Source organism: Littorina saxatilis, linkage group LG2, assembly GCF_037325665.1.
Source record: "Littorina saxatilis isolate snail1 linkage group LG2, US_GU_Lsax_2.0, whole genome shotgun sequence".
In the NCBI taxonomy this organism is placed as follows: domain Eukaryota; kingdom Metazoa; phylum Mollusca; class Gastropoda; order Littorinimorpha; family Littorinidae; genus Littorina; species Littorina saxatilis.
Window position 1 is genome coordinate 46171908 of NC_090246.1, and position 20158 is coordinate 46192065.

Sequence of the window (20158 nt, forward strand, 5' to 3'; positions counted from 1 at the left end):
CTAACTTTCTTGTGGCGGTCTCAATTCCCAGAAGGCATGAATGATGTACGGTTGCAGCCCATCACACACGCACACACACAGCAGAAGCTAGGAATGAAAACGTGTTTATTTTCGCTGGCCCATTCAGGGGGGCAGAGTCGAAGCCGTTATTGGGAGGTGTTATTGATCCCACAAGACAACTATCCTGACCTCCCTGCTTCCCCCTTTACCCCCCCCCCCCCTTCCCGAGTCAAGGAGTGCACGGCCAACCATTAAACCTGTTGTTTCAGCCCGCCTTCTTTGCTGGGACTGTCAACACCGTTAGAAGAAAAGGACAAAGTGGAGAGAGAAAGTCAACTTTCATTTTCAGCCATGAAATGAACATGGTTTTTACTAGAGGCGGTGAGGACGAGAGGCGCGAATCACGTGTGTGCGTTTGTGTGCGTGCGTGTGGGTAGGGGAGGGGGGTTGTGCGTGCGTACGTACGTGCGTTCGTGTGTGCATGTAGGGTTAGGAAGGACGACGGAATAGAATATGAAGGAGTACGTAAGTGAACGAAAACATCACACGATTGAATTCACGAATACATAATATCTTGTTCCCTGGTCAAAGCGACAGGATAAGGGGAGCCGTGGATGATCAGCCCTGAGTGAAACGTCTTGCACATCAACACAACTTCGACAGGAATGTGTCTTCGTAAGATTTGCTAGCGTGAAAGGTCCTTTCCCACCATCTGGAAGTGCTTAGCTATTCAAATAAATGTATACTCTGACGCCTCGAGATGTGAAAGCAGGGAGAGAACGAAAGACTTATACAACGAGCGATAGGCCTACTATCATCGTCTGACAGCAACTTCTTATGTATACTGTGTTGATCTTCTTGTGTTGTTCTGTGCGCCACATAAAGTCCTGCCGCAAGAAAACGATCAGTTCGTTCTGAAATCAGTACTACAAATTATTGCACTACTCGTTTCATTCTGAAGACTAACACTGGCTAAACCACTCTATATATTCATACCAATGAAACAATGCACTTAAAATATGACTACACTGTACTTGTCCGGTTTGTTGTTGTTGCCCAAACACAATGAAAACATGACCGACGTGGTGCACTTTCGAAATTAGCTCAATATCTGTACCACGAGACTAATACCGCTCAAAACGACAGCCTAGTTCGTCTTGTATCACCTCAGTCCTGGCGACATTCACATGTGAGCGATAGTCGATGAAAAGAAGAGACGAGAGAGGGAGCGGAGAGAGAGGAAGAAGAAATCCCAAGTCGTAGAATCCCGTGCCCTTGGCGTAACCTGTGAGCTCCAAGCCCCTGTGGCCATGACAAAAGGCACCACATACCAGACAGTCAGCGGACGAAATCACCTGTGACGGACATGAATGGGGGGGTGAAGAATGGCACCATAGATAATCCACCGCCTGGTATGTCTGCCACATACTACCCGATCCCCCGCTACATGGGGTGAGAGGATCTGAAGGAGACAGGTAAACTCGCCGATTGTGCGTGCATCTGTCTGCAAGGGGCCGGAAAAAACCGACATTTGGTTCTGAGAATCCACGACCATACATATGATTGTGTACGTGAAAGGATTAGACACCAAAAACCCCACATCGGCGTCTACAGGATGACGAGTGTCACTTTGACTCTGTGGGTTCTATATAACCCACAATTTGGCATGTCTACTAAGTCTTTTCCTAATAAATCCCTGACCCCCCCGCGCCACTTTAGACTACCCAGGGTGGATGGATCAGACGTATAATCTTAACAAACCAACCTGTGCATCTTTCTGCAACTGGGTTGGTGGAATCAGGGTAGACAACCCAATAGGTAGTGCATGCATCTCCATCTTACAGGAAATGGCGCGATGGTGTGTGTGTGTGTGAGAGAGAAGAGAGAGTGAGAGAGAGAGAAGAGAGAGTGAGTTAGTATTGGAGGGGGGCACGACTTTCTCAGGAATCCGTTGGCGTCCAAACGCGTGCAGCAATTAGGCTTTATGAAGTCAGATAGTCACGGTCGACGACCATCGGCTGGATGGAACGATATGAAAGGGAAAATGATGGTCGTTACTCGAAAAGAAAAGGCGTTTTTGTCAAAAGAGAAATTGGGACCATGAGATCTCACATGCGCGCACACTCAAATTAATGACCGCATACATTTGACCATTCTCATCAGATATCTTTCTCTCTTCCCCCACTCATCTCCCCCCACCCCTCCGCACCACCACCATCACCATACTTCCCTCGCCCTCAATTTAATAGCTAACAAAGTAACTCATCCCTACCACCAACAAAACCGCTACTGTTTCCTAACGAGGCAATGACAAACGATGTTATTTCCTACACCAGACGAAACACGACCCTTAAATCACGCATAGGAAAAGTTGAATAATCGCCTGACAAGACGGACCCCGAAGAAGAGCCCGACTGTATCACTGTGACATGTCACTTTAGGCCCGACAAAGGCTTCAGGAAGGCGGAAGAAATGAGTAGGGGTAGGACAAACCCGACAAGGAGCTGGCTGTTTGTGTGTGTGTGTGTGTGTGTGTGTGAGGGGGGTCACACAACACTGTGCGCAGCGATGTCACCCCTGTCCTCCTGTCTTTTTATCACCGTCGTGTGTTGCTTGACTCGCTTCGTGCTCGTGTCAGACAGATGGCGCGCATTAAGCACACGTAACCACCTGTTCACGATGATTGCTTATGAGTTCCTTGACAACAGACAAGTTGAATCAACGATGAGTTCTTGAACAACAGACACGATGATCATGTTTATGACTTCCTTTATCAAAGACAAGATGAATTAATCCATGATGAGTTAGTTAGTTGTTGCTTTTTGGGTCCAGCGGACCATATAGGCCAAATCAGGACCCCTCCATGATGAGTTCTTGAACAAAAGACACGATGGTTATGTTTATGAGTTCCTTTCCAACAGGCACGATGATTGTTTTGAGTCCCTTCTGAGTTCCAAAACAGACACTCCCCTCTCTCTCTCTCTCTCTCTCTCTCTCTCTCTCTCTCTCTCTCTCTCTCTCTCTCTCTCTCTCTCTCTCTCTCTCTCTCAGAGATTTGTCTTCCTCTTCTTCCGCGATGACAAACAACCTGTATAATGTCTGACACAATAAAGAACTGTGAGCGGACTTAAGAAACGAAAGACGCATCCTGATGAAAAACGTAAGGAGGATGTAATCTGAGAAAGGCTATACAAACGTATACAAAGCTCCGTTGAATGTCAAGTTTTGCCTGAAATAATTGCTGCTTTCGACAACATTATACAGTTATATGCACGCCTGCACATTTACAAGAACGTCTGCAAAATGATAAGATATGGATCGTTGCTCCGATAAATGTACATGAAAAGTCCCTTTTTTATTATCACATTTGCTGCCAAAACAGCACAAAGACCCGAACGCCCCTCTCGCCGTCAATGCCTTGTGCATTCGGGCCACAACCCCTCGTGCAACCACGACACTTATTTTACATCAGTTGATAAGGACTTCATATACCAACACGACCAACGCACCTATCTTACCATTTTATGCGCATACGTATCTGATAACAACAAGGACACATGAGCTTTGTCCGCTGAAGCGTGAGAGGGCTACCCCGCCCACACACACACGTATTATAGTCTAAACCATACGTGTATTCATGTATCTTAACAGTCTATAGCCGTACGGCGGGTGGGTGGTAAGCTGCGATCATTTCTCCCTCACACCCACATTCTGCTGGTGTAACTCGATCGTCGCGCTCCGCGGACAGCCACGCTTCACTGACTCTGATTAAGTCGCCAAGCCGGCCTGGGTAAATAGCCAGCCCCGAATCGATCAAACCCATACCACGGATGGAGCGCTAGAACATGTCCCGCACTCTCGTCTGTCACACAGCAAAAGTAAATCAAGCAGAAAAGGTAACTCAGTGGGGGTAGGTATTGGTGTTGCATGGCTATGAATATGACGCCGGAAAGCACTGAAGCAACCTTGTACAAAGAAATTGAGCGAACGTTAGACGAGTTCGATATTCGTCGCTTGATGCTCGTTCTGCTCTTGTAGCTGTTATTCAGTCCGCTGTTTTGTTTTTGTTTTATTTTCAAGATAATAATAATAATAATAATAATAATAATAATAATAATAATTGTCAGTAAGTACTGGTGTCACATGACTGATGTGAACCAGTTGATTGGCTAATGGCGATGCGCTAAAACTGTTAGCGCACTCTTGGAGTGCGCTAACTTTTCCACAGAGCGTATTCTTACGCCCTTTACCTAAGCAAGACTGTGCTCTCATCCTCAGAATTAATTACTGACATGTAGCTTATATTCTCCACAATACCAAATGACCATAAATTCCCTACTTCTCAATTAAAGCAGAAGTGGTTTTTTTTTCTGACAGATTGCATGTGCCTGTGCCACAGTGCGGCTGCCACTGATCTAAAAATAGAAGCCGCTGGGTTTCATCTAATTCTCGCCGACTTGCATAGATTCTTCTCATCGTGTTAGTGGCATGTAGCTTATCATCCACATTACCAAATGATGAGTTAATATAAAATTCCCACCCGCTATCAGAAAACACAAGTGTTATTCCGACAACGTACCACCAGCTAGACCAGTTTGGAAGACTGACTCGATCGACTCTGTCATACGTAGCCGCACTGACTACACTGAAATACGACTGCATCAGTTCAGTAAATGAATGGTTTCCGAATTATTATTTCAAGGCAAGAACAATCGTAATCGAAAACGTGTAGGGTTCAGAACGTTCTTACCATTATAAGACTCATTACCAGCGTGCCTCGTGCGTGCAGACTCAGTCAGTGCAGACTGCATGCAGTGGTTTGATTGCCCTAGCAGACGACATAAACCCCGCTCAGCAAATTAACATGTTGGGCAAATGTGAACGAAAAAACGATGGGGATATAATACGTGTAGGGTTCAGAGCATTCTTACCGTTCATATTTAGTATCAGACTCCCCGATGAATGAAGATACAACACGAAAATATGCCACATTTGTTTTGAGAATGTGCGAACCGTCGAGTCCCGCGGCTTCGAGTCAATTCAAGGGGAGTCACTCCGCACAGTCAATCCGTCAAAGCTCGACTGGAGGTTTCGAATCGCAAATAATGAAGAGCACAGCCCTTTCTCCGAGTTCAAATGAGGTCTCTCTGAAAGATCATCACTGTTCAGATTAACGCTACACTGGAATTTACCAACAGAAATTAAAATGCGTGTGACGAAAGCACGACACACTTGAGACACCCCACACAAAAGTAGATCTTTACTGTACACGACCTGACCACACAGTTATGCCTATTCAAATGCGCGTTGCAAAATGTGCGCTTGGAATCTTCTTTTTTCTATGGCGGTACTGACAATATCGTTATTGAAACAATCCCAGTGCACTAAGGGATTTATAGAGCAAATCTCGAAAATAATTATTGAACTCAGCGCTATGCGCTTCGTTCAATAATGAATTTTCTCGATTTGCTCTATAAATCCCTTAGTGCACTGGGATGTCTCAATAACTTAAATAATAATAATAATTGTCAGTAAGTACTGGTGTCACATGACTGATGTGAACCAGTTGATTGGCTAATGGCGATGCGCTAAAACTGTTAGCGCACTCTTGGAGTGCGCTAACTTTTCCACAGAGCGTATTCTTCCGCCCTTTGCCTAAGCGAGACTGTGCTCTCATCCTCAGAATTAATTAATGACATGTAGCTTAAATTCTCCACAATACCAAATGACCATAAATTCCCTGCTTCTCAATTAAAGCAGAAGTGGGTTTTTTTCTGACAGATTGCATGTGCCTGTGCCAGTGCCAGTGATCTAAAAATAGAAGCCGCTGTGTTTCATCTAATTTTCGCCGACTTGCATAGATTCTTCTCATATGCCGTGTTAGTGGCATGTAGCTTATCATCCACATTACCAAATGATGAGTTAGTATACAATTCCCAGCGGCTAACAGAAAACACAAGTGTTATTCCGATAACGTACCAGCTAGACCAGTTTGGAAGACTGACTCGATTGACTCTGTAGCAGACTACACAGAAATACGACTACATCAGTTCAGTAAATGAATAGTTTCCGAATTATTATTTCAAGGCAAGAACAATCGTAATCAAAAACGTGTAAGGTTCAGAACGTTCTTACCATATATAAGACTTATTACCAGCCTAGCTGTGTCATGCGTGCAGACTCAGTGCAGACTGCAATGGTTCGATTGCCCAGGTAGCCTAGCAGTAGCAGACGACATTAACCCCGCTCAGCAAATTAACTTGTTGGGCAAATGTGAACGAAAAAACGATGGGGATATAATACGTGTAGGGTTCAGAGCATTCTTACCGTTCATATTTAGTACCAGACTCCCCGATGAGTGAAGATACCACACGAGAAACATGCCACATTTATTTTGAAAATGTACTTTCCGTCGACCGTGGCAAGGGGCAAAACTCTGCACAGTCAATCTGTCGAAGCTCGATGAAGGTTTCGAATCGCAAATAACTATGAGCACAGTCCTTTCTCCGAGTTTAAATGAGGTCTCTATGAAAGATCATCACTTTTTAGCTTAACGCTAGAATGGAATTTACCAACAGTCTGAGCGAACGACGAAGAAGAAGAATTTACCAACAGAAATTAAAACAAGAGTTTGCGTGTGACGAAAGCACGACACACTTGAGACAGCCCACACAAAAGTAGATCCAGTGACACAAACCTGACCACACAGTTACGCCTATCCAAATGCGCGTTGCAAAATGTGCGTTTTGAATCTTCTTTTTTCTCTGGCGGTACTGACAATATCGTTATTGAAACAATCCCAGTGCACTAAGGGATTTATAGAGCAAATCTCGAAAATAATTATTGAACGAAGCGCTCTATGCGCTTCGTTCAATAATGAATTTTCTCGATTTGCTCTATAAATCCCTTAGTGCACTGGGATGTCTCAATAACTTAAATAATAATAATAATACGAGAATTTATATAACGCGCACATATCTCACCACAAGGCGACTCAAGACAGTAGCCTAATACTTGCACTTAAGTGGGTAAATTCAATTTGATATAATTTATAAGTTTACAGTAAACACAAAGAACAACTCGGAACTCTTTTACATATATTTCAAGGCACAGTCAGCCTCCCGTAAACCATCACAGATACTGTCAGGCTTTTACACACAGTACAAACACCCTTTCATTTAAACACTCACCGCTTGAGAACATCCGAGGTGCCCTCCGTAAAGAGCGAGCAATTTTCAAAGAATTTATTTTGCGTGGTTTATCTTACCCCTGAGCCATCGTGATCCCGTGTGATCCAGTTTCCTTTTTTTTCCACAATTTAGTCGTCAGTTTGTGATTTCAATGCGACTCGCTGTAAGCTTATCTGCAATAGCACGTTATTGTGTACCTCTCAATCTAAAACGCAACAAACGGCTGCGAGACACACGAACTAGAGCGGTGGAGGTTGACCGTTCAGAGGAACTGGCGCTATGCAGAACCGTCATCTGCTACGAGAAAGACGTTTTGCGTGACACGTTTCCGGGCTTTTTTTTTTTCAAACTTTCAAAACTTCGAATTGTATTGATCTTGTCTTGATGAAAAAAGAATTCTTTTATGATTTAAGAATGTTTGTGTAACAAGCTGTCAATTTATTATTTAGATTTTAAAAGTTAGGTCTAGCACCAAAACGAGGCGCCTGATTGTCCGTTCGGATAGTCCACGAAAATAAATTCTCTGAAAATGTCTCACTCTCGACAGAAAGCAGCCAGGATGTTCCCGTTCGGTGAGCATTCAAATGGAAGTATGCTTGCACTGTATGTAGAGGCTCGGGGAGCTGTGATGGTTTACGGGAGGCTTACTGTGCCTTCAACAAAATCAACAACAATAAATCAACAGTCTTTGAATATGTCCAAGGATATCAACGACAACAACAGCATCCATCTTCTTTCAACTTTCTTTCGTTTCCAGACGTATCTAGTTAGAAACACATAAATGAATCTACACACATCCCTACTACCCGAGTATCACACACACACACACACACACACACAATCTGAATCTCTCTGTCTCTCTCTCTCTAACTCAAGCAGGTCACACTTGAACTAACTACACACACACACTCTCCCTCATCAACCGACAAGCCCGCCATCACCAGCAGGTAAAATCACACAAAACTATAAGCTCTCTGAGGAGCGAAAGGAAAAGCTGGCACCATGCGCAGTGCAAGTGACAAATCCTGCGGAAACAGAATTGATGCTCTCCTATTTATGATTGTATGCACGTGCCGTGGTCGCAGTGGCGTGGTGGGTGTTTTGTTGACACAAGCCTTGGCAGCAGCAGGACCAGACACGCGACAGGCGTTGATAAAGGACTCAACGGTAGGACATCAATACACCAACAACAGCTGCCTACTGCCATTTATCCACTCTGTAAATCTCTAATGGTGTTGTTCTCTTCATGTCTTTATCATGTTGAATTGCCTAATAATGACACTTGAGACGGGAGTGTGTGTGAGGGGGGGGGGGGGTTGACGGGGTGGGGGTGAGAGAGAGAGAGAGAGAGAGACAGAGACAGAGAGAGAGACAGACAGACAGACATATGCAGATAGACAGACAGAGACCAACATAAATGCAGACAGATTTGAAGCCTTCAAAATGATCGCTCATTGATCTAACATTTAATGATTCATGCATCGTTTTGTTGTAATTGAAAACACACACACACACACACACACACACACACACACACACACACACACACACATCTGGGGGGTGTGTCCAATGTAACTTAAGATTTGGCCACACACACGAATACCTTTTGAAAATGTTAGCACCACTTTCAAAGACATTTTAGAATCATAAATGAATATGGTATGCAAAATGCTTTCACTTAAATAAAAAAAACAAGCTTTCTGCTGGCGGTTAATCCCTATCCAACGAGTGTAACTTAAGGTTTATGAATGTTGATAAAAGGTTCTAATTAACAAATTCATTAATAAGGGGACAAAATAGGTCGCAAAAGATGCAAAGTTGACCAAGAATTGCCCCTTTAAAATTCTACACACACGGATTTTTTCCATAATCAAGAAGTAGGGGTTGGACATGTAAGTGTGAGTCTCTGCTACGAGTGTTCGAATTGAAATTGAAAATGACAAAAGTCAAAATCGAATTAAAAAAAATTGTAAAAAATTTAGTTTTTGATGAAATCATTCAAAACTTCGCAGGCACTTTCTATTAGAACCAGATATGAGACTCACAAAGAGGCAAAAGCCTGAAACGAACAGAAGTTTGTTTATTATTGAAAATGTGTTTTGATAATTCTCTACACACGAAAACGGTGACACGTAACTTAAAGATCATAGTCTCACCTTATTTTTTTCTTTATTTTTATTTTTTTAATTTTTTTATTTCATTAATTTTTTTTTCTCTCTGTAAATCCTCCTGTTTTGATTAAGTTCCCCATACCCCCCTCCTACATTTTGTTCTGGTTAATAATTGTGTTGTCCACCATCATGAAAACTTGTGTAACTTAGCATTGCTATGGTCACGTCAAATAAGCATCTGCTTGAGTTCGTGTCCTAGCTGCATTTTTGTCAATTGTTTCATGTCATGTATTTTGAATAAAATTGTGTTTAAACCAAAGATTTAGCTGAATCTTCGAGACGTCGGTGTACAATTATTGCAGAAAACTCTTTCATGTATTCTTTTAGTTATGCATCACTTTTATAATTAGTATCAATACTATTGCTCGTGTACTTAAATCTACTTCAAATGAATTAGTTAACCTAAGTAACAGTCCAACACACAAATCATGATTTTATTTAAATTATTTTTGCATTCTCCGACAAATATGTCTGTGCTCAATTTTGAAGTCGTAATTATAGTTCATCGTCATCGTTCAACGCTCCATAGCATGGCAGGAGACTGACACACACACACACACACACACACACACACACACACACACACACACACACACACACACACACACACACACACACACACACACACACAAGCCGACATGCTCAGAGAAATTCTGTTGATACTCATCCACAAGTATTTCACCTTTGTGTGAGTTTGTGTATGTGAGTTTCGAATTGGGCGGGAGGGAAGAAAAACAAAACGAAAACACAACCGGAGGCGACATAATATGTCCTATTACTCTGCATGGCCTGATGACAACGGAATGGAACTACCAAAACTGAGCCATGTGAGCCATTTAGTCCGAGGTGAACTTGTATAGAGAAGAGGTTCTGATTGAAACAGGAAAGCACAGCATCCGGACCCTCAAGTTCCTGTGACACCAACAACATATAGATAGAGAGGTGTGTTTGGGCGGGGGGGGGGGGGGGTGGGTAAGTAGATCCAGCAGCACCTGGACCACCAAAGAAAGAATAACAAGAACCACGAGAAAGGCTTGCAAACACATGTCTTCCCGAACAACTTTCACACTAGAAGCTTCCTCAACTGCATAAGTTGCCCTAAGTGCATGTGTGTAGTATAATGATCTACACGAACTTTCGGGATGGCTGAGCCGATAACTAGACGTTGTAAAATCTGATGTGTTACCCATATCACTCCCAATATGCTCATGGCGTTATACTGTGCAGGTATTCAAACTTCTGTGACGCACTCAGCAATTTCTCTAAATTAATTTGTTTGGTCGACTTACACGCCAGTGCCGCAGCTCCATGGAATCTGACATTCTGCTATTACACTGTAATACCATTTCAGTCGACAGAACCTTTGTCTCAAAACTCCGTGCAGGTATTAATCATTCCAGACGCAGAACACCTAATCAGCCTGATAACCCAGAGTCCACAAGCAATAAATTCACAGCAGCTTTCTCCTCCCAAATGACAAACCAAATACCCCTTGCGAAACGGCAATCTCAGGACCGCTCTGAATAAATCTTCCCTTCTGTCCTGATTGCAAACAGATTGAAAATCATTAGGCTCAGCCAGTTGACTCGCGCGTTGTGAAAAAGGGTCCGAAAAGACACACGACACCATCTGGCCCCCCAATTAACGTGTGAATGTTTTCTCCAGGTATCGACAACTGACGGTCTTGATTGCAGAGCCGCGGCAAGAACTGGGGGAGAAACAAAGAAAAGGCGGTTGGTTCGGGTTGGTTCGGGTTGGAAGCTGGGAAAACAGAGCGCAACAACAACGAAAGCCTTTTTGGTTTTAACGGTAATCTGCAAAGCCGGCACCTGCCACGATTCGTTTCAGGCTGATTAGCTGAAACTGGGAAACAGCGAGGTTTCTGCGGGCGTGGAAACAGGAGCAATAAGATCGAAGAAAGGGAGGGGGAAAAAAACCATCATCGTAGGTTAGGCTTGGAAGGGATGTAGGGTTGGGGTGTAGCGAGCGGATGATAAGAAACAAACAAGAAAATTGGTTGATTAAAATCAACATGGCCGAAGCAATGTTTTCATAAAAGAAGCGGTATTGTACAGGCACATGTTGAATTTGGGTTACATGTGTTGCAGAGTAGGCTATTTGAAAATCCGTAGGCATAAAACCATGCAAAGAAGAGTGATAGGTCCCTGTTGTGAATATAGTCAAGTGGATAAATTGATTACTTATGTTTCACACTAGTTTAGCTGTTACAGCAGTCCCTCTCATGAACGCACACCCTTGGGCCAGTGCAAACCTGTCCGTACATTGCAGGTGGCCGGTCACGGGAGAGCCCCCCCCCCCCCCCCCCCCATCACACACACTCAGGCACACTGACGGACTGAGTGAGTCTTTGCTACTGGTGAACGAGCTCTACTTGTCCTAAAACAATAAGGTCAAACTACTACAACTTATAACTGAAAGGAAAAAAAACCTGTCCTGTAAAAATGACGTTAAATCAACGGTGTCAGAAAAAGAGAGATAAAAGAAATCCTCAAATTCCTGAGGATACAGGCACCCCATGAAAGCAGCCACGAACATACTCACACATGCTTGTGCAGATACTTTGCAAAAATATGAATTGAAAACCTGCATATGTGGTAATTTTTTTTGTGTGTGCGTGGCTTTATTGAATACTTCAGGCAGTGACTTTTCCCTGTCCAGTTTTCTCTTTCGTCTCTCTTACCCCTCGCTTACCCCCCCCCCCCCCTTTACCCAGCCCCGACAGCACAAATTTGTAATCTGCAAGGCAGAGTACACAATCATTTTCTAAAAGGAAGACTACTCTCTCTCTTTTCAATTATATCCAGAGATCGACCAGCTGTCTCCACCATAAGCCAAGTGGTCGAGTCTTTATTATACCCCCTTTCCACACAACCGTTCTAGGTCCCGTTCCCGTACCGACCAAGGAACGGTGCGGGCACGGGAGGGATCGGGACAGAACCGCAATGAACGTAACTGATCGTTAACGGAACTGCTTTGAACGGTAGGGTCGGTAGGGACGGCTGAGTTTGGGCTGCATGTTCACATTTTTAGCCGTTCCCCTCCCGATCAGAATGAACGGTAATGGAACCTCAACCCATCGGTAACGGAACGCTTGGATCGTTAAAGGAACTTAAAACAAACGGTAACGCAACGGTAGCGCTCTCACACACTGAGTTGTCATACCCGCATTCCACACATCCGTTCTAGGTCCCGTTCCCTACCGACCAAGGACGGCTGCCACTATGGTCAGACGCTGCTGAAAGATGCCAAAAAACGGCCGTTTGCGCAGCGTTCCATTGTTGTGGCAGCATTCCTTGGTTGGTACGGGAACGGGACAAAGAACGGTTGTGTGGAATGGGGGTATAACTTTTGACACCGACAAACTGAAGAATGAACAGATCTATGAGGTAACCGTCTCAATGGTCCAGGCTCAGGAAACAAAGAGTATATATGGCCTGGGGCGATTGTAGCTTCCCTTCTTCGTGTCCGATAGACAAGGACAATAAATTGTGGAGCATAGTGCATTTTCATGTTGGCATCTTCTCCACTGAAAGCTATAACCCAAAGACTGAAGACCAAAGTGCTTTACCCCACTTCTGACCCGAATCACCCCCCTCCTGCTAGGTACACGTGCACTCAAGTTAACCTCTGCTTTGACCTGTGTGCCAGGAGTCGGATGAGAGAGAGAGAGAGAGAGAGAGAGAGAGAGACAGCGAGAGAGAGAGACACACACACACATACATTGACAGAGACAGACATAGAAAGACAGAAGCGGAGAGACTCAGAGGGAGACACAGACAAAGATGTATACTTACAGAGAGAGAGAAAGAGAGAGAAAAAACCCACTGTAACTGATCTCGTGAGAACGGTAACATGTCACCTCTCCGAATGCATTCCAATAGATGACCGCTCCTGCGGCCATCAATAACGACCAGGCGAAGATAATTTCAGGTCGCTTTGAGAAAAGAAGGCAGCACGCAGAGGAATAGCCAACGTACAAAAGAGGGGAACCTGACAGTAGTCACTGCATTGTACAGAGAAGGCAAGACAAAGACGAAGGTAGGATTAGAGAAAACAACAGCCAGGAAAGAAAAAAAGAGAGCACACACACACACACACACACACAACACACACACACACACACACACACACACACACACACACGCGCGCGCGCGCGGCCCAACCAGGCCATCTTCATTCCTTAGCCATGTCCCAGCACGAGTGGGGAATAGCAGCACACCAAAATGTATTCCAAACAAAAGAACAATAAATGAGGGTGATCGCTGCACCTTGAAATAAACCTCCATAGGGTCAGTTCTGCATACAAACTACGGCGGCCAAGGCCCATGGCCATGCTTCATCGGGACCCACACATTGCATATGCCATGTCTTCCGCCTCGCTTCCCTCCAAAGCAGAGCAGAACGTTTCCACTTCGATGCCTCCCTGGCCGCCGCATCTGGGTTCCCATGGAATTATTCTCCCATAAATCCCAACACTTCAGAATCCCTCCCAACCCTTCCAAAGAGAATTCACACATAACGGACCGTACGTTCCTGAGTTTCCACTCATTCATAGTCAAGAAGGCTCGGACATAGCGATTTATTTTTTGTGCTGTATTTCGGCTGGCTTCTAGATTTTCAATGTTTTATCATAAATTCCTTTCGTTTATGATTGTGGATTACTTTCGGTCCGTTACTTAACGAATCTAATGCAGGGACACTTTTTGTTTTCCTTTTTACTTCGTTTTTGACATTCAGACTGCACTTCACCAACAAAGCTTCGATCGGGTGTCAAGGCTGACACACTTGTACTAGCGGGTCTTCCTGCGTCTTGGGAAGTGCCACAGGTGCTACTGACACTTCAAACGCTATCCGCAAATACAAGGTCTTTGGGGCTTTCATCGCCTGAACTTCCCGGGACAGTCGGTGGAAGCCTGTTGTTTTACGTTGGTGTCTGTTCTCCATCCGACTTAGTATTGTTTTTGCAACTTTTTGACATGTGAGAGTTTTTACATTGAATTTGCTACGTGTAACGTCGCCAATCATTGTTTTTTTCACAGTCAGCGTCACTGGCCCGTGTGAACCATCACGTAAAGCATCAAAGACCTGTTCCGACACATGGGATAAGAGCATCGCGTTCCACTTGGACATGCACCCGAAATCAACATCCTGTCAGCTTCCTCTCCACAGTGGGAATGGTTGGTTGGTTATCATATACAGTAGCCTGTCAGCTTCCTCTCCCACAGTGGGAATGGTTGGTTGGTTATCATATACAGTAGCCTGTCAGCTTCCTCTCCACAGTGGGAATGGTTGGTTGGTTATCATATCATATACAGTAGCCTGTCAGCTTCCTCTCCACAGTGGGAATGGTTGGTTGGTTATCATATACAGTAGCCTGTCAGCTTCCTCTCCACAGTGGGAATGGTTGGTTGGTTATCATATACAGTAGCCTGTCAGCTTCCTCTCCACAGTGGGAATGGTTGGTTGGTTATCATATACAGTAGCCTGTCAGCTCATTTTTGTTATGTGTCCAAGTGGAATGATAGTTTTATCCCATCAGTGTAAAAGCCTGGACAGGTCGAAGATGTTGCGCATAATCTTTTACATTGGAAGGAATGCATCTTTACATCATTTGTTGGTCTTTGTTCTCCCTGTTCTCCAATGCAGTTCTATCTCAATACAATTTTTTTTAACACATTAACAATTGAAATCAATGTGATGTGGCTGCTAAGCAATGTTGTCGCTGCGTCTCTCCAATAGAACTCCACTTATCTGATCAATTATCTGGTAACGTGTTCTTTTCGCGGACTTGCTTTCACAATTTCTGCAGCAACATGTTCAGCCTTCGGAACGCCCAAATTGATACCGCTTTCAGTGAACCACGCCTACACTGCACTTATCAGTCGACCAAAAAATTAGCTCTGCTCTTAGCCCCGACATTATTCCATAAAGTCATTTTCTCAAGGACGACGAAAGGAACAGTTCTTGGACTCCATCTCGCCCATCTGAATTGCATTTTTTTTCCTCCACCAAAATACATTTCCCCTTCCTTCTGGCATCTTCGCCACAAAAACAGAACTACTTCTATTCATCTCTCCATTTTTCTTCGAGCACCATTGCGGCGCTCTGTAGCATGACAGATGCATATGGTGGAGGAATGCACCTTTCCGGTGCGAAGCGCTAGTTCCTGAGATGACTTCGATTCCCGTGCGTCATGGTGCCGTGAAGCTCAAAGCCTGCTCCTCTACGGTATGCGGCGCATCAACACTATCTTCTAGTGAACACTCTAATTACCGTATCCTTTTTATGCCTCCTTTTCTTTCGAACATCATACGAATTTCATATACACGGATCCAATACAGACTACAACAAGTTCGTGTGTTTTAGCTTCTTCTTCTGGCATATGGATGAGAAAGAATAGCTCTCTGTCTTTCAAACAACTCCCTTGTCTTTCTTGCTGAAGGTAATGGACACATTGCTTCAAAGAACAACTAGGAAAACTAGATTTTCGGAAAACGGTACTTACCCATCACCATCTTGAAAATTGATGTTCAGTTTCTTGTTGTTACCAATAATTTCTGCAACAGACAAACAAAAAGATTCGTTTAAAAACACTTGCTGTGTCATGTGAGTGAGTGTTCTTTTCAGAGCTCTGCCAAACATGCGTGTAGGATAGGGTTTATACACCGACACAAATGTATTATTTCTAAATAATTTCAATACACATGAATTGCAAAGAGAACAGTAAAAAGAAAAGGGAGGAGGATAGACAGACAGACAGACAGACAGACAGATGAGATTATACACATTGGCGTCGGATTCCTCGGAGTCATAAGCTAATAACGAGTAAGATTAAATTGATTTCACCATATTTAGGCTATAAGGTCTTTGGGACTTGTGTTATCAGCTCACACCTGTTTTCAGAAAGATTATGTTGGGTATTGCGACATGTCACGCGCGTATCTGTGTATACGTGCTAGCGTTTGTGCCTGAGTGCGCGTGTGATGCTCAAGCCCATTTCGACCCCCCCCCACACACACACACACACACACACACACACACACACACCGACGCTGTTATCAAGGTCGTTCTCATCGATCCATTCTTTAAAACATGTGGGCAACACAAATGGAGCTGAGATGTAAACAGAAAATATATATCCTCCCCAGACAAGGGCCGCTTCACAATCTGATTACTTGCTGGCCCACAAGGGGTTGTAGCGGCTGTAATGGCTTTGTTCCAGCTCTCCACAAACATCTCAAACCCGTTTCCACGCGCAGCCCGTGCGGTGCCAGCCGGCCTCGTCAGAAACGTGCAGGGCGGCATATTACTTAATATGTCAAGGGACACATGGCCTGTCTTTGAATGTTAGACCCCGCTGATCATAAATCAATATTGGCATGTCAAACCACATATCGTCTTTCCCGCCTTGTCCCCAGATCCAGCCCCCACCCCTACTCCCCACCCCCACCAACAAACCCTCACCCCCACTTGCCACCCTTTCAGCCCCATCCCCGCTTTAATCCTATGTGGTTTTTAGTTTCCAAGACTCTCGCCAGCTCCCGAAGCCAATTTAGTTCTTACAAGTGAGAAATTGGATGTTTACTCGCAATCCGTGCTGGGCAGGGGAAACATTTGGACGAAACACATTTTGTTGAGGGTCTGTACACTGGCTTTTGAAAAAGACGGGGGAGCATGTGAAGAAGAACTCTTTGAGAGGTGTCTGCCTGGCTTGTATTCTTTACTGTTTATTTACACACATAGACATGCCATTCCTAATATTCTTTACTGTTTATTTGCCCACACAGACATGCCATTCTTAATCAATATTCGTCTCTTGCAGGCTGTGAACTTGAAGACTGAGAAGCAAAAAAGGGTGTGTGTTTTGATTATATACGATAAAACGTTGGCCCATTCAGCTGTCACGTCGCAGCTATTTTGGTTATTGCATTCAGCAGATCATGTGTCAACAATGTCCTTCTAATTCTTTGTGAACCGTCTTTTCAAGAGCCCGGTAACTCCCCAAAGCCTAAACTTTTTTCTACAACACTTCGCTCTCCTACCCTTTCCCGTCCCCACCCCTCGCCCCTATGTATTTCTGACCACTCTGCAAACTTTGCACTAGTATTTTCTAGGCTATGCTGTGGTCGTTTTTTTCCTCCTGTATCACGTCAACGCTGTCTATCACGTTAAGACATTTCGACACACTCGTCTACCTCACATCATGATCACTGAAACCTGCTATTCCGTTTCCCACTGTGTCTTTTGTCTCCTTTCTCACCCGCACCCTGCTCTAACACCTTTTTGAAGCTCAGGCAGCTAATCAATCCCACCCATCCCCATCCCCTCCCCCCACGCACACACACACACACACACACACACACACACACACACACACACACATCTTTGAGTTGTTCAACACACCAGCCTGATCAAAGAGTGGAGACAGCCCGAGGGAGCGTTGTTTTGATGCTCCCTGTGGGATGTCTTTTTTCTGGGGCTGGGCAAACAGGGGGTCCAGCTAGCACAACAGCGAAAGTCACTAACAGCAGAGTGACGGGTTCCCTCTGAAGTCAGCTGGACTGCTCGCTTTGAGCAACAAGGCTCCCTACTTTCTCTGCTTCGATTCCTTGACACAGCATCGCATGTCTAAGCCTTTCAGCAGATCGTCCAGTTGAGCCGTGGACGGCGCAAAAATCTAAACTTACAATGATGTCTGAATCAAGGATTGCCCTTCGTGACTTGAGTGCATCAGTGGAACCGTGCCAGTTGCCTTAAACGGCACCGATACTTACTTTAAATGTAACTAACTGGTCTGGGATTTGTGCGGTCAAGTGTACTGAAACACGATTAAAATATCCTAATTAAGACGTCGATTTACTTGCGAAGTATGACGACTCATGTAACGTTCCGACCAGGGATAAACACTACGGTAAAAATATTTCAAAAGAAATAATTGCAGTCGTTCTTCTTATCAGCATTATCAGCAAAACAACAAAACAAAGAAACCTACCAAAAAGAATGACACCAAAAAACCCAACAAACTCATACCAACTAGTCTTTCGTCTCTAAGGACAAGCAGACATTTCGTCCACAGTGACAGTGTCAGAGCTGACCACGTATACGCATTGACAAACTGCTGGCCAAGGGCGGATTCTGCCAATCACTGTCCACTTCCGTTCTAGACTCAGCGGTACTACACGTCCCTCGCATGTCATTAAAGGCAAGGACGTAGCAATTACTGTGGACGTTAGCAGACAATGTCTTCAGGCACAAGCTTGTAGTTGTTAGTTAGAATATGCGCATGTACCAAGTCTGGCTCTGCGTATGACTTAGTGATTTGTCTTGGTGGTGGAACGTGGAGATCTCTCTGTCTCTGTCCCCCCCCCCCCCCCCCCCCAATGGTTCCTGCTTTTTTTTGTTCGCGTTCGTGGACTTTGTGATCTTCCAATAGGAACGGGAATGAAAGTGTACCTGCAATGTATTGTGCACTCTTTTCATCCTTCACAACAGGCGCGCGCGCACACACACACACACACACACACTTTTGAGATGGCTGAGGTAGAACGAGGTTGAATTGCTCCACGGTCGCAACAATAGAGAGAGAGAGAGAGAGAGAGAGAGAGGGGGCACATCGTATCGGGGAAATTTCCCAGATATCGCATCAAATTCATCCATATAACAGAGTGAGCCAAGAAATGCTATCAGATTCCATCAGGCACAAAAAGCAGATCTGAGAAAAGCGCGGAAGATAAAAGGCACATCCTGCCGCTGTGAATCGCTCCCTCATCGCATTCAGCACATGCATCTCACTGTGCCTGGCACACAAATAAACAACCTCTCCCAGCTTTCGCGTAGAGGTGATGGAAACTGATGAACGCTTCTTTCATCGTCTCGCGTAATAAACTCTTCCTTTCTTCTTCTTTTTTCTCCTTCCTGGTTTTTTATTGCGTAATTCAGTTCTGCCTGTCAAAGTTATTAGTTTATAACTTTTTCACGGCTTTTGTGCCTTGTAGTCAATCAAATTTCGCTCTGTCTGATTGCTGCCACTCTCCTGAGTAACACCTTTCTCTGTCACACAAAAGGAAATCGCAAATTGAAGCGGAAAGCACACGGATGAACATGAAAGGTGGCAAGAGCCAAGAGGTTCGTCATTGAGACAAGCTGTAAACAGACATATTTTACACGTCCACAATTTCCAAGCTACCCATGTCGCAAAGCTCTGAAGTTACCGAACAAAGACAAATCTGAGGATCTGACCCATGCAGGGTAATGCGATGTAAACAAATAAATAAAAAATATATAAAAATATTTAAAAAATATTAAAAAATGTAAGACTCTCCAGAACAAACTACCTTCGCCCTGAGACTGGGCGTTGAGAATTTATTAGTAACCAACTAAAACAATCACGTAGTCGGATGCTTTCAGCTCATTACGAGGACCCACCGATCCTTTTTGTCAACATTCGCGAATATTGACCAATCGCTTTTGGCTCAGCAGATACTGCCGAATCCCCTTTAGACACTTTGCAAATACTGACAGAACCCCTTTCGACTCTTTGCCAATTTGATGCCGTTTGACCCGACAAGAATTTTGACTGATCCCTTTTTGACTCGTTGCGTTTCACTTTCTTTGGACACCATATATTTTGACAACATTTACTATGACTTTGCTGAAATAAGATGCTCTTGTAGGGAGACACAAGCAACTATCAAGATTCCCGCATTAATAAAGAGATCGCTAATCAGTAATGTCATCTTTGAAGGTGTCTCAATACTTTATTTTACGCTGAGTTAA

The 20158-nt window shown here is 44.3% G+C and overlaps 1 protein-coding gene across 1 annotated transcript in view; it reads right to left on the reverse strand.

Annotated features, from left to right (window-relative positions):
* The window catches only part of LOC138955282 (caskin-2-like), a gene marked incomplete in the record, with an annotated part of 215475 nt that overhangs the window by 141015 nt on the left and 54302 nt on the right, over positions 1–20158 (reverse strand). Inside the window, 1 exon segment of the mRNA XM_070326917.1 lies at positions 15888–15939. Within this exon segment, the coding sequence (XP_070183018.1) occupies positions 15888–15939 (52 nt within the window).